Source organism: Bombyx mori, chromosome 21 (genome assembly GCF_030269925.1).
Source record: "Bombyx mori chromosome 21, ASM3026992v2".
NCBI classification, from domain to species: domain Eukaryota; kingdom Metazoa; phylum Arthropoda; class Insecta; order Lepidoptera; family Bombycidae; genus Bombyx; species Bombyx mori.
This window is the reverse complement of record NC_085127.1, coordinates 11,895,319-11,917,205: the sequence shown is the minus strand read 5'-3', so window position 1 is coordinate 11,917,205 and position 21,887 is coordinate 11,895,319. Positions and strand designations below refer to the sequence as shown.

The 21,887-nt window shown below is 42.7% G+C and overlaps 2 protein-coding genes across 2 annotated transcripts; both read right to left on the bottom strand.

Moving 5' to 3' along the window:
* Window positions 1–1,867: 1,867 nt before the first annotated feature.
* On the bottom strand, window positions 1,868–7,622 carry LOC101746533 (acyl-coenzyme A thioesterase 13). Its single transcript, XM_004929667.5, has 3 exons — window positions 7,450–7,622; window positions 3,185–3,369; window positions 1,868–2,147 (listed from the first exon to the last, which is right to left on the bottom strand). Exons 1-3 carry the CDS (start codon window positions 7,549–7,551, stop codon window positions 1,943–1,945), a joined length of 492 nt encoding a protein of 163 aa, XP_004929724.2. The 5' UTR covers window positions 7,552–7,622; the 3' UTR covers window positions 1,868–1,942.
* A 4,272-nt stretch (window positions 7,623–11,894) lies between these two features.
* LOC101746397 (uncharacterized) lies at window positions 11,895–20,776 on the bottom strand. The gene is made up of 3 exons (XM_004929666.5): window positions 20,564–20,776; window positions 19,494–19,717; window positions 11,895–12,005 (listed from the first exon to the last, which is right to left on the bottom strand). The coding sequence occupies exons 1-3, from the start codon at window positions 20,668–20,670 to the stop codon at window positions 11,920–11,922; spliced, it is 417 nt and encodes a 138-aa protein (XP_004929723.1). The 5' UTR covers window positions 20,671–20,776; the 3' UTR covers window positions 11,895–11,919.
* Between the last annotated feature and the right edge of the window lie 1,111 nt (window positions 20,777–21,887).

The window sequence follows — 21,887 nt, the reverse complement described above, 5'->3', positions numbered from 1 at the left end:
AAACAAACCAACGGACGGATCGGATATTGGCGGTACTCATCAGGCAAGTGGAAGGAACCGGTGGAGACAAGAATGATGTGATACGAACAACATCAAAATTATCCTGAACCAAGTAATATTTTTTATACCAAGAAATAATGTACGAAGATACAATGACTTGTAAGTGGATAGGATATAGTACTGAGTGTACTTCCGGCGAGACCGCGACAAAGTGCCGACCGGATGCGTCGATTCGGGAACGGACATCTCGAATAGGGATGTGAAGCAGCCGGAATTTATCGAGGTTTTTATCGATATTTATATCACTTTGGATGGGTGAACGATGGCTATGGTAGCCATTCTGGGCTCCTAACCTTGCCAGCGTAAATTTCGTCACTCGCTTTGAGACCAGAGGTGGAATTAAAGAAATTTAAAAAGGAAATTTAAAAATTAAACTAAAAGCCAAACACCTGATTTCTTCCTCGCAGAAATAGGCTGGGATAGGCGGGTTGATAACACATTCTACCATCAGTAGAATTACCTAAATGAAGAAAAACTAGAAACTAGAAAACCTAAATGAAGAGAGGATACTGCTAGCAAGCAAAGTTCATTATCATAAGATATATCGATAAAACAATTTGAAGTCGTCGTGGCCTAACGGATAAGACGTCCGGTGCATTCGTGTTAAGCGATGCACCGATGTTCGAATCTTAGGCGGGTACCAATTTTTCTAATGAAATACGTACTCAACAAATGTTCACGATTGACTTCCACGGTGAAGGAATAACATCGTGTAATAAAAATGAAACCCGAAAAATTATAATTTGCGTAATTACTGGTGGTAGGACCTCTTGTGAGTCCGCGCGGGTGGGTACCACCGCCCTGCCTATTTCTGCCGTGAAGCAGTAATGCGTTTCGGTTTGAAGGGTGGGGCAGCCGTTGTAACTATACTGAGACCTTAGAACTTATATCTTAAGGTGGGTGGCGCATTTACATTGTGGATGTCTATGGGCTCCAGTAACCACTTAACACCAGGTGGGCTGTGAGCTCGTCCACCAATCTAAGCAATAAAAAAATAAAAAAGCAATCGATTCTTTAATGCCGTTTTTAAAGACACAACTCTATTCTGAAGAACCCTTGATTCTTCCGTGTGTGAATAGGGATTACGACCTTTTTGGATGAATCCTTAATCTTGACCTGATTAACGCTCTCATGTTGAAGACTCCCAAAGTTCTCTTACCAATAAAAAGGCACCACATATATTTTGTACGTAGATTATTTCCAATAATCTAAGCACGTGCTTCTGCGAACTCTCGCATATAAATAAACATAATTACAATTCACTCACATTAATATTCGTCTACTTATGACATCAGTTGATTATTTTATACCAATTTATTTACCACATTCTTGGTCGTATTTTGAACTGGAAATGTCTAAGTAAAACACTTTCTTGTGATGCGTCTTCGTGTCGAACCAAACCTGACTTAAAGGATGGGGTAGGACTACTACAATATTAGATGTCAGTGGAATTCGCGATGAGTTAGCGTCACCACTGAACTGAGAGCTATCAAGTATGTCTCAGCAAATTATAGGGAAATCATATTACCTCGTTACCGTTAAAAAGTAAGATTATCCTTAAAATCTTAAGTAGGTAGCTAATTAAAGAATTGCAGATTATTTAAAATCAATTACTTGTGAAAGGTTATAAAGTTGTTCAAAATTCTTAATTAACCTATATAAAAACATCGACAATACGTTGAAGTTGCCGGCTCTCGTCCGATCAGTAAAGTGAAGCAACGTCCGGCGCGGTCAGTACTTGGATGGGTGAACGCCTCCGAACATGGTTCCGTAACTTGGTTTTTGTTTTTTCAATTACACAATCAAGAACAATAATATTTTTTATTCGCTCACAAAACTAAATTTTTTTCCCACAAACCAATTACTGTGGAAATAGAATTACTTAATTTTCAAACACATCAAAGTCTAAGTTATCTTTCAAGATTTTCTGAAACTTGTCACTTCCAGAGATGAACGAGGTCGTGCTCTTGGCCACCGGTGCGCCTTCGCCGTCATGCAGAATGACTTCCATCACTGAACTCGCGCCTCCCTTTAGTAAATTCGACTCCACTGTTATTGTATCTCCAAGTCTGGCAGGTTTGAGGTAACTTAAAAACAAAAGACCACGTAGACAAACGCATAAATGAAATCAGTAAAGTGAAACTTTTATTACATCGTCTCAAACTTTTTCGTCTGTGTGTTGCATGTCGCGTGACGGTCGGCCGCGGAGTAGGGATAAAGTGAAAGGCGTTCGTCGTCAGCAGCCAAAGCCAATATGGCGACGCCTATAGTTCGCAGCAGCTGACCGTGTAGTTACTCATTTGTGCCAGTGCCCCACGCTATTTTTTTATTTGTTTTTGTCAGTGTTTAATGTAAATGTTGTTTGTCAGAGTTAAATGTCTATAATGTGAAAAAAAGTTTCACTTTTACCGTGGTTTCATAAAACCACACAATCCTTTTTTTTATTTCAGTTTTAAACAGACTACTTACTAGAGTCGTAAATTAAAATGACCGCTGTAGATTGTATTGCAATCACTTCTTCCAGTCTCAAATTTCGAATTTCAATATCTTAGAATCTACCTTGAGATATGAGGTGGAATTTTTTCCCTACCTATTCGCTGGGAGCCTCAGTGGCTATTCCAGCTACGAGTAGGCGAGCTCACGGGGTCAACCTGAGAGAGAGCAGTGGGCTTCGCAAAATCGACTACCGGATCGTCACTGGCTTAATAATCAGAAAAAGCTGCTCCCCAATCTCCGGTGAATGACTTGAATCTTTTTTTATTTATCTAACTGTCGTAGATTTTAATTTAAAACACAAATTTATCTGGAATTAAAGTCTTTATTGCAGTGCCATCTGTGAGCCAAGGCCGCCAACTCTTCATAGGTCATCTTGACTAAAACGGTCACAGAAGAACCTTCTCATTACAGCGTGTATGTGATCGATAGGGAATATCGTGAGCCCGCACTGGGATCCCACCTATGACTGTCGCTTGGCAACCATGCGCTCTGATGGGACAGCCGTAATGCAAGTAAGACTTTCGTATTTCAAAATAGGTCACAGCATTCAAATTGAGGAACCATTTAAAACCCGGTGGATCGCTGGCTCGATCATCACCATACACATACTATAAAAAATATCACATACCTAATGTTCATATTGGTGGTCCAGCCTAATCTGCCATCTGATCTGCTTATCAGTGCATACAAGGAGACAGCGTCCATCACAGATGCCATATAACCTCCATGTAGAGTATCACCAATATTGCACATTGAGGGATCAACTACAAATGACCCTTTCAGGCAACCCTCAGTGAGGTGTGCGGTTTTTAGCTGCAAAAATAAACCATTATAACCTTGAAGCGGGGCAGCAATTACCATATCACTGAGTCGGTCAATTTAAAACATCAAAAATACGTTACTTAAATAGTTTTTTCGTAAATTGATCGTGGTAATGCGATAAGGTAATTCGTTTACCAATTGTCATCATTATGAAGCAGTAGTTGGATTTTATCTTCACAGGAAACGACTTTGTGATGGTTTTCTAATGCCGAAGGAACATCGTTCACTGAATGGGTATCTTTGCAAGGTATACGGTTCCGACTATGGGTCAGACTTATTGGTTAAAAATTATATCCTTAACTGGTGGTAGGACGTCTTGTGAGTCCGCACGGGTAGGTACCACCACCCTGCCTATTTCTGCCGTGAAGCAGTAATGCGCTTCGGTTTCAAGGGTGGGGCAGCTGTTGTAACCATACTGAGACCTTAGAACTTATATCTCAAAGTGTGTGGCGCATTTACGTTGTAGATGTCTATTAGCTGTGGTAATCACTTAGCCATTAAGCAGGCCGAATGCAGGCAACATTAGAGGAAGCTGGTGCAAAAACTGGACCAAGGTGGTCACAACCCTCAGTAATGAGGAAACGACAAAGAAGAGAAGAGAGAATCACTTAGCACCAGGTGGGCTGTGAGCTCGTCTATGGGCTCCAGTAACCACTTAACAGCCAGGTGAGCTGTAAGCTCGTCCACCCATCTAAGCAATAAAAAAAAATATAGAGTTTTCCTACCTTTTATTGGATTAGTAAGGTTTTAAAGCTATAGAAAAATGAAATGATAAAAAAATTAAGAACTTTAAAACTAATTACAACGCAAAAATAATAATATTGTGCATTATAAATGTAAACAATAATCTGACACGCCCGTCCTGACATTACACGCCCTCGTGTGGTGTTAATGACTGTGCATTATCATTTTCTGCAAAAAAAAAAGAAACTTCTTCTTGTATGGTTCCTTGTATGGGCCACTCCTGACCCACGACTATTACAAGATTATAACATTTGATCCTCTACACAACAACTCCATTTCTATTTCCTGCAAGAGGGCAAGCAATCTATTTTCTGTCCTCATCTGAATCCTAATATACTTACTCCATTCTACATTCTAAATTAAGCACGCAGCAACAAAACAGCTGCCTCTTTGTTAATTGCCGTACATCTGTTAAATTATTAATAATAAAATGGCCTCCTCACCATCCTATGGCCAACTCGCCTTTCTCTGACTACCTCGCCTTTTTGTGGCCAAATCACCTTTCTGTGACCATCTCGCCTTTCTGTAGCCAATTCGCCTTTCTATGACCACCTCGCCTCTCTGTGGTCACCTCACCTTTCTGTGGTCACCTCGTCGTCTGTAGCCAACTCTCCTTTCTATGACTACCTCGCCTCTCTGTGGCCATCTTACCTTTCTGTGGCCACCTCGCTAAGATTATTAGGCTAGAGAAGGGCGATTTGCTTGGTCTGATTACTCCAGCTAATAATAATATAGTTTACTGTTCACTAGGTTTATTAGGTACTTCGCTCTTCAAGGCTCAAGTGATAAGGCCGCCGCTGTACGATTTTACTAGGATTATTTTCTAATTATTAATTTCTAATACAACCTGCCTTTACTCTAAGGCGTACCTTGTATAAACGAGTTCTTAAACCAACTAAGAAGTTCTATCAATTGTGGTTTAAGGTCATCGTGTATATCAGTGTCCAAGTCATGAAAGTCAGCCACCGCGTTTCCTTAGTTGAAAATATTAACTAAAGAGGGATTTTCAACTACAGTAAATTTATCATCATCATTCTCCTGACCTTCTCCCAGTCACCTGGGGTCGGCACGACATGTTGTCTCCTTCCATACTCATATCCATTTCATATACCATTTCTTCGCTCATTCCCCTCTTACACATTATCATCTATAGTAAGTTTAACTATAGTAAGTTTATATCGAGTAATAAGCTGTACCGATAAGCCAAAGGTCAACAAATCACGTCCAATTAAAATATCGTTATCTTGTTATTCATCAGGTATAGTGTGAAATAAAATTTGTACATCATGACCACTACAAGCGACCCCAGATAAAATTTATGAGTTACTTAATACACTAGAATTTCTTATTCTCCATTCAGAATAAAAATTTAATGCTGCAAATTACTGACAAGCTTTACAAGAGACGCTTTCTTTATTTAAGGACCAGTCAGCACTGTAATCAAAATCAAATGAAAACTGTTCACAAAATTGTGTAATTATCCCGGTGACTGGTTTCATAGCAAACAAGTCCTCCCGCTTTACAATGCTGGATGCGGTGGTCGGCTGTGCTACTGCTGCTTGCTATTGGCCATGTTTTGAGAACCGCAATGCCAAATGACCCTCAACACCACACTTGTAGCAAGTCGCAGGGGCACGCGTAGCAAACGGTTGTATTGAGACGTTCAAAGGTTGGAGTTGTTTGCTCCTTGTAATGCGATCGACTGAATCATTCAAGATTTATGGCCAAGATTTCCACAAACGTAACATTTTGTTGAACTAGAACTTAAGCTAGGACTCTTATTATATTGCGTAAGCGTTGCAACGGCCTTTGTCATGTATTGGTAATTCCGTCTGCGATAATAAAAAGTCATTAGTTCACGTTGCATTTTACAGCGAGTAGTTATTTTTCTTCGTTGCAGATAGATACAGCAAGACATTCACCTTCTTGTGGTTTACCGGTAAAAATCTTCAATATCGTCGCTGCACATGTGTCTAACGTATCAAACGAGAAAGAAAAAAATCCTTAAAATCTACCCATTTCATATTAAAAATAACTATTTGAGACAACAATGCTGCGGCGGACCCTTTCATGGCCTTACTGAGAATAAGAATTCATTTACTTCCCTGCATCTCAGAATGGGATAAGCAGATGTCGTTGTAGCCAACCAGGCCCGGGCCTCCGGTTCAGGCTGAAGCAGCGTGATGCTCTTATCCACGATATTCAGTGGATTGGTTAGCGCCTCCATGAGTAATCCCATGCTGGTTTGTTGTGCTTCGATTAACGCGCCTCATCCGTCTTTTGCCACTGTCTGTTCGTTCGCGTTTTGTGCCTGTACCGATCCCACTTCTGATATCGGGGAGACGTTGTTCCCGCTGGCATCGTCACTAATGGTTGTAAGTTTAGTAGGCGTTATCATTTTAATTTAGTGTCTTACAATATTTTGTTACACAGTAATATTGTAAGAGAATTTAGCAGTTACCCGGCACCGATCTTAACCACCGTATTCATGAATTACACCCTCATCAACGATCCAACTCGATTCGTTCTTATCGCTTCAATCTGGCCCCAGAAAATGGCCGCCTTCAGAAAGTAAAGATGGCGCCTCAACCCTGCTCAAGGTACGGGCTCTGCTCTGATTGGTCGTTACTTATATGAATTTACGGCTTTCCTACTTTTCATTAGATTAGTAAGGCTAAGAGTAAGCTAGAGAAAAATGAAAAAAATTTAATAAAATAAAATTAAGAATTTTAAAACTAAAAATAATAATATTGTGCATTAAGCATGTTATATAATACCCTAGGTCCATCTAATATGCCGATATGCAAAAGGAATTTTACTACACATACGTATACATTGGCGTACGTGATTGTCGTGAACGCTGAGACAGCATTGCAACACCCTAGAAACTATGCAATGACGTAAATGGCACATTGACGCACATGACTGCGGGGACGCCGATTCAGCACCATTACCTCGTGGAGCCTCGAAGTCAGCCATGGGGCCCACACTTCTGAACTTACATCGTCGGAAGACAGACCAGTAGCTTTAAGTTTAATTGTAACCACTTTAATTTTTAATAAACTTTAAAAGTCATTTTCGGTTTTTTTTATGACCTCAGGCTGCGACCACAACAAGAATGGACTCGACTTATAGCTTCCTCTTACATATGTATATATATTATTTTTTTATTGCTTAATTATTATTTTTATTGCTTATATGTGTGGACGAGCTCACAGCCCACCTGGTGTTAGGTGGTTACTGGAGCCCATAGATATGTACAACGTAAATGCGCCACATACCATGCGATATAAGTTCTAAGGTCTCAGTATAGTTACTTGAACTTACCTTACTAAAGACCATTCTGCTATCAGAATAATGAGCCTTATTTCCATTGCAATAATTTTCCAAAGCCTTCAACAAGCGTGTACCGCGAGCACTATAAGTCATTTTTCAAAAGTATTCAACGTAAGCCGTAAGCAACAGATGAACGTAAATAACAAATACCAATGTAGGTACTTTCGCGCGTACTTATACACATTTAGCAGGCGAATTAAGTGTTGCCCTACCTACTAAAAGTTAAAATAAATTTCGTGTATTTCGACTGTGTAAATCGAGGAATCAGTAAACGTGTTTTTTTTTCGAATTTGATAATTAGATTAATTAAATAATAGTTCTATTAATTATTTTTTATTTCTAATCATCATCATTCTGTCCTATTACCCTCTGCTAGGGCTCGAATCAAAAAATTTCCATTTATATCGGTCTTGGGCAGTCTGTTCTAGCTCCTCCCACGTCATGCCCAAGACCCCTAGCTCCTGCTCCACCGAGCGACGCCAAGTTGTTCTGGGGCGGCCTCTCTTCCTTTTGCCAGACACTTTCCAGGTCAGTGCTCTCTTTGATAGGTGGGTATCGGGCTTTCTCAAAGTGCGACCAATCCAATGCCACTTCCGCGTAAGGATCTCCTTCTCCATTGGTGTCTGCTTAGTGATCCTCCACAGCTCTTTGTTAGTGATCTTCTCAGGCCAAAAGATTTTCAAAATCTGACGCAGGCACCTATTCACAAACACTTGAAGTTTTTTGATCAAGTCATTTTATTTCTAATATTAGCAGTTTTTATGAAATGCGATGCTGTCGTCAAAACAGTTGTTCGAACTGATGGAAACTAGTTGTTTTCAACAAGCTTTTACTAGCTTGACTTATTTATACATTAAAAGAGCTTCGATGAAGTTCAAAAACAACGCGCTTGTCAAAGACGGTAAGCAATAGCTTTATTACCTTGGCTTCTTATCTTCACGCTGCTAGCCAGAATAAAACAAAACTATTATTACCTATTTTAGTTTTCAGTATTAAATTAAATTTAAATGTATTTGTTTATTGGTTATCTATAAGAAATCTCTTTGAGCAATAAGATCTTTTTTTTATCCTACCTAAGCTGATGGTCTCGAGAGACCATTTCAGCGTAACCTTAACTTGGTAGGTGAGCTCACGGGGCTCAAACCTGACGCAATAAGACCACCCGATATACTTTTCTACAACAAGTATTTCTGTAATTTACTAAAGTGTGCAATAAAGCATACTTTGCTTTTCCTGCAATACGTTAAGGATTTTAAAGGCGAGATAAATAAGAGCAAAAAAAAGGTAAGAAAAGCGGTTTCTTATAATCGTTCGACAATAACAATCAGTTAACAGCAATACTGAATTTGCTAACAACAAATAAATTACACACAATCCGTTATTTCCTTTTTTTATTGGTCACCCTAAAAGATTATATTAATAACATTAAAGAATCGAATGAACAATACGAAAAAATCATCAGTAAATAACTGCACAATTTACGGTAGCATTTCTGTCGCTGACTTTGAAATTTTAAGTGCCTCACGGGCGATGACATAATTTGCATTCATTGTTTACTGTTCTACATTTGCACGCTTTTCAATAGTCTTTTTTTGTTAAAATTTTATGCATATGTACAGTACGCTTTATAAATCTGTGTAACCTATAAAAGAGTTAGGTACAAGTCTTTGAAATCTTCAATCTGAATCGATATACAGTGAAATGTGTGACTAGTTACACGTCTTTTTCGAAGTGAGCTCAAAAAGAACTATATTAACTCATATTATGGATAAAAAAATATATCATATTTCGTATACAACAAAAAAAAAAACATAATTTAAAATGATGTTGTGCATCTACGCGAGTCAAGCCAACTAAATGAAATTCGATTCTTAAATATAAAAAGCATAGATTCAATAACTGTATTGCACAAAGATTGCCTTCAATTTATCTATTCTATGACAATGAACAGTGCAACCAGACTCTTCCACGAATTAAAAAAAATAAACGTTCCACGCTATTCCTAAAAAGGTTTGATTCGGACAAAGCTTTTAAAAATGAACAATGCCTTCTCTGTGAAACAAAAAAAAACGAATAAAAAAGAAACACGATCGTTATAAATCATAACTTTACGTCACATCTCTAGAAATATCGGTCCATTTGCTAATGAAATGTACGGTTATAATTCAAGGGAGTTTCAAATTGATGATACGATGTTTGTCAACTAAGTCCGCTGATGAGGGTTTGATTTGAGAAATAACTAATGGATTGGCGTTATATAAGATATTATATAAAAAAAGAAAAAATCGATTGTGTCAGAGAATACATTTCGTTAATGCTTTTTCTTGCCGGCCACCGTGCGGAGGTCATCGCACCATCTAGCCAGGGGGCCGGCAAGAAGTGGATGAGGAGAGCCGCAGATCGGGCTCAGTGGTGTAGATTGGGAGAGGCCTATGTCCAGCAGTGGACGACTGTGGGCTGTTGATGATGATGATGCTTTTTCAAACAATCACAATTCGGAATTATTTAGAGTGAATTAGATTACGATTGTTCTACAAGTTTAATGTAGGCGGGTGTATTCGTGATATCGTCTACGCTAACCGCTTGCTCGGGGTCACCGTGTGTGTATAAACAATAAACATTTATATTTTCATGAAATCTTATTAATAAACCTCCAACGTATTGCTGCAATAATAAATTTCAATGAAAAACGTCATCGTAAAGGTGCTTGCTAGATTTATTTGTTTAACCCAGTACACATTAATTTACTGTTATTTAATAATAATAGAATATTTTTATTTTTATTTCTCAGTTTTGCTTATGATCGCAGAGAACGCAAAAAGGGGTCAAAAGACAAAGACTTAGCGTGGGTAATCCTTCCATATAGTGGATGGGGGACCGGTACCAGGGATTCGCAGGATATGGGCAGCGGAAGGTCAATTATTATGCCCAATCTTAATAGACTCTGTCCAGCGTAGAGTAGTAGTAGTTTAGTACTTGGCTCGTCTCGAGCGATGTAATTTTTTGTTTTTTTTTATTGCTTATATGTGTGGACGAGCTCACAGCCCACCTGGTGTTAAGTGGTTACTGGAGCCCATAGACATCTACAACGTAAATGCCGCCACTCACATTGATATATGAGTAGTAAGGCCTCAGTTGTTAACAGTACAATGGCTGCCCCATCCTTCAAACCGAAACACATTACTGCTTCACGACATAAATAGGCAGGGTGGTGTTACCTACCCGTGCGCACCCACAAGAGGTCCTACCACCATTCATTACGCAAATTATAATTTTGCAGGTTTAATTTTTTTTACACGATGTTATTCCTTCACCCTTACTCGAAGACCATTTGCAATGGTACATCGGTTATCCTAGTTTATAAAAAGACACATTTGCAGTAATATTATCTATTCACCAATAGTGACATGGGAATAGGCTTTTTACTGAGTCAAGAATAAATCATCAAAATGCCGTCATTCTTGCCGAGTTCAATCTTCAATGCCGAGTAATTCATCTGTTTGTCGCGCACGTATTTAATGCAAATTGAAGACTTATATGGTGTTCTCATGGATACCATTATCAGAAGGGGACCTAATTGAAATGGGACCACACGGGAAGCGTCAGTTTTCTAATAAAAAAAAGAATCATCAAAATCGATTCACTCAGTCAAAAGTTATGAGGTAACAAAAAAAAAACATACAGTCGAATTGAGAACCTCCTCCTTTTTTGAAGTAGGTTAATAAAGGTCCGGTCGCGCGATTCTCTGATGCCTTGAGCAATGACTTCAAAGTACTTTAACTTACATGATTCCACACGCAAAATAACACGCAATAAAAAAGCTAATGGTCCATATTCGGAACCCATAGATAGCACAAAGTGAATGCCGGCATAAAGAGACTTCGGGATCCTTAAAACTTGAGGCCTATATATCAACTACGCACATTACAATTTTTTAGGGTTTGATTTTTATTACATGACGCGCTTCATTTATCGTGGAGCTCAGTCATAAATATAATATTAGGAATAGTTTTTTTCATTTCCTACCTATGCTGATAGCCTTGAGAGGCTATATCAGCTTCTCCTTGACGTGTAGGTGAGCTCACGGGGCTCAAACCGAGAGTGTTGCTAGCACTGGCCCTAGCAAGAGCCGTGCTTCGCAGAATCTACCACCGAATCGGAAACGCGACCCACTGAGAAGATCCGGCGAGAAACTCCGTGGGCTGTGTCTATGGGTTAATTCACTCGTCGAGCCCTTCGTCGCAAGCGACGGGTTCGACGAGGACGGTGACCGGTGCTTGTTGTACCTTAAAGCACCGTTAATAGATCAGGAGGATCCGTAATGACGTGTTTAGGGCGACGTCGACTATTTGCCATTCGGTCTAGAGGATCGGGTTATTAGGAATGAGGTATCAATACCGCATCTAGAAATATCTGATATTAAATTTTAAAAATAATTATAAGTCTTTCATGTTTATTCGTCTAATTCAATTTATATCGTTTCGAATACAAAACCAAATCTTCGCCACATCTTTTCGATTTGTGTACCACAGTCTTCATAGGTCGAACTGCAAGGAACAGGTAATATTAGTCAAAAAAATAATAAAAATAAAGGTAAACTATAATTAAACTTCAGATTAGGCGGAAGCTTCGAAGGTGGAGTGAAAGAAATTAAAAGAAAACTAGCCGTACTCGCCCGCTTCGATGGGCATTTAAAATTAACATTATTGTTTATCGTCATTATTATTAGGGAGTCCAACACTCATATAAATATTAGCCTATCCATTAAGTATATGTGTTTTCTACAGGGTGGCCCATAAGTCCTTTGAAAAGTAAAATTTGAATAAAATGAACAGGGCGCGCGTGAGCGGTGCAGGGGAAGCGGGGGGAGTAACTTCGGTTTCTGGGAATTTAGTCGCGATGGAGCGTTTTACCGGAGCGGACCGTGCGTTTTGTGTGCGCGAGTTTTATAAAAACGACAATTCGGCAACCGTTGCGCGGCGTAAATTTCGAGAACACAAAGGTTTACACAACTTTGACGACACTCCAACTCTTCAAACGATTAAGAACTGGGTTGCTAAGTTCGAGGAGACCGGTTCGACGTTAGATAAACCGCGGTTGGGTCGCCCAAGGACGTCACGTACGGAACAAAACATAGACACAGTGACACAGTCTATTCGCGAAAATCCGACACAGTCAACTCGTAAGCGCGCCAGAGCATTAAACGTATCCAGGACATCGTTACAACGGATTTTGAAGAAAGATTTACATATGCACCCTTACAAAATTCAGTTGGTTCAAGAATTAAAGGAAACTGACGGTATTCAAAGACAAAATTATGCGAATGAAATGTTGAATCGGTTTACTTCCTTCAATAACATAATGTTCTCTGACGAGGCTCATTTCCATCTTAACGGGCATGTTAGTAAACAAAATTGCCGCTATTGGAGCCCCATCAATCCAAAACTTAAGCATCAGAAGCCCTTACATAGTCCGAAAGTGACTGTTTGGGCCGCTATGTCAGCCCATGGTATCCTAGGGCCTTACTTCTTTGAGGATGGCAGAGGGCGCGCAGTTACTGTTACGTCGGAGCGATATGTGGCTATGATCGAAGAGTTTTTCATACCAGAATTGCAAAACTTTTCAGGCTTTAATGCCAGGACGTGGTTTCAACAGGATGGGGCCACTTCTCACACCTCTAACACTGCTTTTTTTTTTTTTTTTTTTTTTTTTTTTTATGATTGAAGGATTACTGGTGGCCCGGAGGCCTTTCCAGTTTCACCAGGACAGGTGGGCGAGCAAAGGCTCAGCCAGGAGGGGTGGGATTTGCTAACAGCTACCCGAGCGCCTCCGAAGGAGACCTAACAACTCAAGAGTAGCTGCTTCGCGAATGAATCTACTACCGGATCGGAATCGCGACCCGCTGAGAAGATCCGGCCAGAAACTCAGCGAGCTGATTCATGGGTTAGGTTGCACGGCGAACTCTTTGTCGAGTTCGACGAGTACGGTTACCGAGGTCCCTAAGCCTGCTCCTAGAGCTGAAGGCGTCTAGTGCAAAGGTTATTGGATCTGATGGATCCGTAAGGACGTGTCTAGGGCGTCGACGGTGACTGGCTCCTGCATGATCAGGATTCGGGGAGTAGTCAGCGGCGGCTACGATAAGGCGATTATCATGACGCATAGCCTTATCGAAGTATCGTTCCGACGCTGACTTCATGTATTTCTGTATAGATTCGAGGCCCAGGTCGTCGTGTAGGTCAACGTTCCTCACGAACCACGGAGCTCCGACGGCTAACCTGCAAAAGCGGGATTGTAGAGATTGAAGGGTGTCTATGTGTGTGCGGGCCGCGTGAGCGAACACCACACTCGCGTAAGTCATGACGGGCCTTATGCAAGTTTTGTAAAGTGTCACCTTGTTCCGAAGGGACATTTTACTCCGCTTACAGATCATGGGGTAGAGTCTACCGAGAATAAACGCGGCACGGTCACGGACTGATTTTATATGCGGGCGGAATGTCATCGATGCATCCAGGGTAACGCCCAGGTACTTGACCTTCCTGGCCCAGGGTATGGATTGACTAAAGAGAGTAATCGGGGGTGTGAGATTCCTCCTCCTAATACGGGAGGAAATCCGTGTGGAGCTTCCCCTCTGAAATAGCACCGCAGTACTTTTCGCTGGGTTGATGTCTATGCGCCATTTTCGGAACCACTGTCCTAGGGCTAGGGCTGCGCTCTGAAGCTTCTTCGCGATTAGGGACTTGTTTCTACTGGAATAGTAAACAGTCGTGTCGTCGGCGAATAAAGCTAAATGGGTCGGCGGCGACCGGGGAATATCGTTAACGAATAAGCTAAATAGGAGGGGTGAGAGGACAGAGCCTTGCGGGACTCCAGCTGTAAGAGGTCGTGGGGAGGAGCGGGTTCCCTCGACTCGATATCGAAAAGAGCGGTTCGACAAGAAGTCCCGTATGATGAGCACGAGACTATCCGGCACACCCATGTTGAATAGTTTGAAAATCAAACCGTTGTGCCAGACTTTGTCGAACGCTTTTGCGACGTCGAAAAAGAGAGCTCCCGTGTATAACGGTTTTGGTCGATTAAGCCCCACAAGAATGTGCTCCGTGAGGCGGTGCACCTGTTGAACGCATGAGTGATTTGTACGGAATCCGAATTGTTCATCGATGAGAATGCCCTTGGATGAGACGAAGTCTCTGAGGCGTTTGTAGAGCAGACGCTCATACAGTTTGCCTAGAGACATGAGGAGGCTGATCGGGCGGTAGCTCGTCGGATGATTTTTTGGTTTACCGGGTTTATGTATGCCGATAACGTCCGCTTCTTTCCACACCGCGGGAAAGATACAGTTCGCCATAGCGGCATTGAAAATAGATGCCAACATCACGATGAGTTGGACGGGTAAAAGTTTAATAACGCGGTTGGATATACCGTCGGAACCGGGAGCCTTGCGAGGACGTAGGTCTTTGATCAAGTCTTTAACTTCCATCGGGGTGACGGGTGGTAACGCATCCGAGGGTGGCAAGGAGGCTCTGCGTTCTACCTCACTGTCTACTAATTCTACATGAACAGGGTCCACGGATTGAGTGCTGGGCGTACACTGGGTTTGCAATGTATCGGCCAGCAGCTCTGCTTTTTCGTCATCATCGAACGCCGTGAGTCGGCCTGAGGGGCCTACGAGGGGGGGCATAGTTACTACTGTATCCGATTTGAGAGTACGAGCTAAGCGGTAGTAAGACCTTTGGGAGGGCGCGAGTCCTTCTAAGAAATCAGACCATCTAGCATCTCGGACTTCGGCGATGCGAGACTTTACGTCGCGTTGTAGGGCACGCATTCGAATACGATTTTCCGCGGTAGGATACCTGTCGTAGGCGCGTATCGAGGCGTTCTTAGCTCTAAGGAGTTCCCTAATATCGTCGGACAATTTGAAGCGGTGAAGGAAGTCCTCCGCTACAACTTGTTTCGATGATCTATCTAATGTCGAGGTGATGTGTGACGTTAAGATGTCTATGGCTTCAGCGGTATCCTGAGGAGACGGGGTAGAGTCCGGGTTAAACGGGAGCGATGGTGGATCAGATTCAGCCAGGCTAATGCCCAGCGTGTGCCAATCAACCACAGTCCTCGTGACGGGAACGGAATCGGGAGCGCGACCGAGCTTCATAACGACGGGACGGTGGTCTGAATCTAACTCTGAAACTACTTCGATCGAGTGTAAGCGCAGAGTTACGTTTTTTAATAACGCTATGTCGAGTATATCCGGGCGATGCGCGATATTTAGCGGGTAGTGAGTCGGTGTTAGCGGAGCGACGATATCGAAGGCGAGATCATCGACTAACGCGTCAAGCCGCCTGCCATTCGGGGTTGTGGTGTGTGAGTTCCACCTGATGTGCTTACAATTTAGGTCGCCCGCCAGAATGACAGAGCTCCCCATGCCGAGCAGCGCCTCGATATCACTGCTTAGAACGATCTTATCCGGTGGAAGATAAACGGACGCGATAACGATCGGCGCGTGTCCCGTCAGTGAGATTCGGCACACTGATGCTTCGATATTAGCGAGCGCGGGAGGATCGAGCGGGACGCAATGCAGGGCTCTTCTATAGTAAATGACGGTACCACCACCACGAGCAGAGAGCCTGTCGTTCCTGACTATGTTATAGTTCGCGATTTTAGGGTCACGGCGCGCGGGCTTAAGTAGGGTCTCCTGCACTAAAAAGATATCAATTTGATGGTCACGCAAAAAGTCAGAAACCTGATCACGTTGATTTGCGAGACCGTAAGCGTTAAAAAATCCTATCGTTACGGATAGGGGCTTTATTCTACTTATATACGCCATTGATTACCGGCGGAGTGAGGGGAGGACGTACGTATTTAATGACGCGTATACGTCGGCGTATTCCTGCACAACGGCGATAAAGTGTTGTGCAGTGGAGGCAGCGCGAATGGCGTCGCCCAAAGCGTTAACGCGCTCAAAGTTGATCGACTGAAAGAAGTCGATCGCTAAAGCGAGATTGTCGGACGCGGTCGGAGGGCAAGTCGCGGGAGAGGGACGAGTCGCGGGGGCGGGACGAATCGCCGAGGAGGGAGTTGTAGCCGTGTTCATGTACGGCAGCGGTTTCGCCCAGGCCGAGACACTGGGCACCGGCGCCGGAACGAACGCTGGCTTAGCCTGCGACACAGAGGATGCCGAGGCTTTGATGTCTGGGCCGGAAGCTCGGAGGCGGTTTTGGCGGGCGACGCGGCGATTTATTTTCGGGGCTCGGGGGCATCCGCGGTAATTTGCGGGGTGACCCTGTGTTCGACACAGGACGCAGCTAGGCGGTTCCGTCGCGGTTTTTTGATCGCGAGTGCATAGGGCCGTGGCGTGATCGCCTAAGCACTTGACGCATCGGGGGCGCGCGTGACAGTTACGGGAAGAATGCCCGTATAATTGGCAGTTATGGCACTGGCTAGGTGTGCCTTTCTTGTGTGGGGTTTCGACTGCGATTCCGGAAAGGCTACAGACCGTTCGGATGTTAAATATTTGCTTACCCTCGGGGGTAGGCTGGAGGGCGACGAGAACCATATTATATGGCTCCCTTCCGCGGCCTGTGTGCATGCGGTGTACGGAGTTAACCGGTAGGCCTTGTTCGAGAAGGTCGGCCTTGACGAGCTCGGCATCCAACTCTTTAGGGATGCCTCGTATAACGGCACGGAGTTCGCGCTCCTCCTGGAGCGTATACGTGTGGAAACTTATACGCTCCTTACGGAGGTAAGAAGAGAGGGCCCTATGGTCGTCGGGTGTTCTAACCTTAATTTGAATGCCGTTCGCGAGGTTACGGGCATTCGTGAAATTGATATTTTTGGCCTTAAGGGCCAGGGAAACTCGTTCCCAAGCTGCCTTCTCTTGAAGGATTACCGGGGGAGGGGTCTGGGTTTTATTTTGTGCCACCGGACGCGGCGACGGAGTGGCACGGGCTGGAGGCGCAACGGGAGTCTGAGGGCGGGGGCGCGACGCGTTCGCGGCTTTGCTAATTTTAGCGGCCGCGGGAGCTCGAGACTCCGCGGCACGCTTCTTACCCTTTTGCACCAGGGTGAATCCATCCGTCGATGAGACGGGGGCAAGGTCGACCTCCATCTCCGAGTCAGAGTCGGAGGACGAGCAGGCGGGCGCAGGTGACCTACGAGTAGGTGTTTTGGAGGGCGCGACGGAGGCCGCGGATGATCGCGCTGCTGGAATGGTGACCACGGCGGACGACGCAGCAGTTTTACTCGCCAGTATAGGCGACGCGGGAACGGCAGGCACGACGGAGGCTGCGGTGCTCGATGCAGAAGCTTTGCACGCAGGTACAGGCGACGCAGGAGCAGCGAGCTCGGCGGAGTCCACGAGAGGGCTCGCGGTGTGATCGGCCTTGAAGGCCTGAAACTCGGAAGTGAGCTTTGGGTAGCGAAGCCGGAGAAATTCCGCAAATACAGCGTCCATGATGTCTACGTGCCCAGGTGGGGCTACCCTGGGTCTTAGAAAACACTCGCCTTGCGGCGAGGCCCCAACTTCTCGGACCTGAGCGGTTCTATTGAACACAGGTGGCGATGCGGCACGATTACTACAGGACAAAGAAAAAAACACAACAAAACGGAAATAACAAAAAGAAACAAAACAATTAAGCACTTCCAGGAAGACAGTTTGTCGGCAGATGTACCACGAACACAGAAATAACAAAAGGAAACAAAACAAATAAAAACTTCCAGGAAAAACACTTGGTCGGCAGATGTACCACGAACACAGGCCGCGCGAACAATGGCCGGGCTAACAAAAGCCGGGCGAACAAAGGCCGGGCGATCGAGTGGTCGATGAGCACGTCCGCGCGTGACGGGTGCCTCTATCGGAATGATCTAACACTGCTATGCCCGTTATCCGTCAACTTTTTCCTGGCAAAGTTATCTCTAAGAGAAGAGACATTTCCTGGCCTCCACATAGTCCAGATCTGACCCCGATGGATTTTTTTTTGTGGGGCTACCTTAAGGCTAAAGTATACGACACAAACCCGCGGTCAATTGAGGCCCTAAAAGAAAACATCCGCAGAGAAATGACAAGCATTTCAGCAGTGACGTGCCGCGCAGTCATCGACAATTTTAGACGTCGTTTGCAAGAGTGCCGTGATCGCAACGGATTACATTTAGGAGATGTTATTTTCAAAAAATAATTCCCGTTTTTTAAGCTTTTTATGTAAATAAAAATTTAATTCATAATGTAATTAGTTTTATTTTAATAATTTTTTTTTCATATCAAAGGACTTATGGGCCACCCTGTACATGGATACCAAGTTTCAAGTCAATCGGATGCATTGTATAGTCAGTTATAACGGAACATCCGTGAAAACCACTGTAGATATATATAGTAGTATAGATTAAGAAAAACTGTTAGTGTCATCACACGTGAAGGTACCGTACTTTAAATGGTAAAACTTCCGGTGCACACATCCCGAACCACACAAGTGTAAATGTATTATGATTCAAATACCGCAACGTACCAACATTTTTACTATCTATTTTATTGTATGTATTGACTAGCTGACCCGGCAGACTTCATAATGCTTTAATCGATAAATAAAAGACCTAAACTTTTGTATAAAATAAACTTAAAACAAACAAAAGGAATCCGTCCGACGGGAGACACATCAAAGGAAAAACAAAATTGTTAATTTTATTTAATTCCGAGCATTTTCATATTTATCTACCTTTTAAACCTTCTCTGGACTTCCACAAATAATTCAAGACCAAAATAAATCTCATGTGAGACGTTCGTGTTGGGTACCACGATCCCGCTTATTTCTGAACGACTTATATTATTTAAGGGTGGGACAGTCTTCACTCAATGCAGTTGAGATTTTTACGTCTTGTTGAAGCAGGTCACATTCAGAAGGCTTGTAGTCATCAGAATCAGATATGCAATTCACTTGTTTAAAGCAATAAAAAACAGAAAATAAGTAGTGTGCCATTATTAAATAAAATGACTCTTTTTATTTTGAAGAGAATTTTGTTATCAGACTCAGAAACACTAAGTACTTTACCTGTCTCTTCACAACAAGGCACATAGTTTATCTTATCGATTCTTCTTTCTTTTTTCAATCTCCTTCTATTCCTTCTGTAGAAGTTCGCCAAAGATTTCGAGCCTAACCTCATTGTGAGCTCAAATTTGTTCATGCGATTCCTTAAGTTTCTGTTTGCCAATATAATTTTTGACCATGTCTTATTTACGAACGAAGCGCTCCTCAAGGAGGCATCATCTAAGTACCTACAACACATGTTAATTATACTTTATACACGAGCACTAAAGACATATTATCTTGCGGCTTGACTGCACCGCCACCACTTTCATACATGAGAATTAAATCTTATTTTAATTGCATTAGATTTTCATATAGACATATTTTGTTAAGTTCACAATCACTTTTATTCAAAGTAGGATAATCTTTATACGCTACTTTTAGGGGAAGAAATAGTTATTTGTGCAACAAGAGATCAAAGTTGTTTTTTGTTTCGAGTACTGATCTTGAGTCTCGAGCAAGCGAAGTATTCTATGATTGATTGATTCAAGTGATTCAAAGTTAGAATCCTGAGCGTAGGGACGGACTCAAAAGCACGAGATGCAAAAAACTTTGCTCTCGTGTAGCACACATATCTTTTCAGCTCAGCAGTGAGAAACACATACTACTTAGGAGACATAGAAATAAACAGGAATAGATTGAAATAACTATTAAAAAAAACGTAATTTCTTTATAACAAATATCTTTAAATGTTAGGGTATTCGCGTTTCCGAACGTGTTTTCTTTGAGGTCGAATTCCAAAATCGAATTTTGTAGGGGTTTGTTTTTTTCACTCGCTTTTTTATATGCATGTGAAAGAGACAGAGCACAGTAAAATTCGAATGTTTCAAATTTGTGGCTGAACAATGTCAATTCGTCAAGGCACTGAACATTGAAAAATTAAAAAGTTACTTTGAACCACACTCGAATCAAAATCGCGTTTTTTCACTGTTGTCTCGCAGCAAAAGCGGCATGTTTGAACTGCTGAGGTGAATAAGTTTTTTTTTAATTATCTCTCCTTATCTAATCGTTACCGCCACGACTAAGGTACTTACGAAAATACCACCCACGACAGCTCTAAAGGGAGGCGTGTTACAGCGTCTACATTTTTCACTTCGCAAAGAATCTTGGTACCGAACACAAAAATTCCATTTTCGTACATTTGGTATCGTCAACATTGTTTTATGTTAATCATGTTTTCCTTCAAAGACATTTAGTACCTACATTGTGTGAATACGCCGCAACGCGAGGGTATTTACACAGTGATCGACATAGACAACTTATCACCTCAGAGATCACTGCTACTGTACATTCACTTATTTTTATTTGGATTGACAAGTGAATTAAAAGTGAAATTGATTTAATTATTGAATTAATTATTTGTTGCCTATCCAATCGTTGATAGCATAAGGGGCTATTACAACTGCTCGCGGACCTAGAAGTGAGCTCACGGGTTCAACCTATGAATGTTTGCTAACACTAGCCTAGCTGCACTAGCAAGAGCAGTGCTTCGGAATCGCGACCCACTGAGAAGATCCGAGGAGAAACTCAGTGTGCTGTGTCTATAAGCGAGTTCGCTCGTCGAACTCGTCGATTACGACGAAGGACGGTGACTGGTGCTTGAGGGGCTTAGCTAAAGGCATTGAGAGTGGCCAAGATAAAAGTGTTGCCGTGTCACGCCGCTTTGTCGAAGTATCGTTATGACGCTACCTTTAGATGCTTTCGCATCGGTTCTAAATTTAGATACCGCAAGCAGATACCAATTTTTCTAATGAATTAAGTAATTAATTTATATTCACGATTCACTTCCTCGAATAAGGAATAGCCGCGTAGGTATAATCATTGTACTAAAGAGACTTTGAACTCAATATCTTAAGGTGGATGAGAGCATTTACATTGTTTATGTCTATGGGCTCTAGTAACCACTTAACACCAGGTAGGCTGTGAGCTCGTCCGCGCTATGAATAACTCGCCGGACGTGACTCAAATAGCGGGTTGCGACGTGGTCCAGTCCTACATATACCTTGGGGCGTTAATCTCAAATAATGGCGGATGCATGGACGAAATCAGAAGGCGCATGGCTCTCACGAGGTCGGCGATGGACGGGCTGAGGAAAGTATGGAGAAATAGAAACATAACCAAAACCACAAAGATCAGGCTCGTTAGAACACTAATATTCTCAATATTTCGATACGCTGCTGAGACGTGGACCGTGCGAGACGTGGAGAGGAAGAAAATAGACGCTCTGGAAATGTGGTGCTGGAGAAGAATGCTTGGAGTTTCGTGGACCGACTTTCGTACAAATGTCTCGATACTTCGGGAGTTCGGCATCAAGCAGCGTCTATTTGGTATAGTACTTACAGTCTCGAATGGTGAATT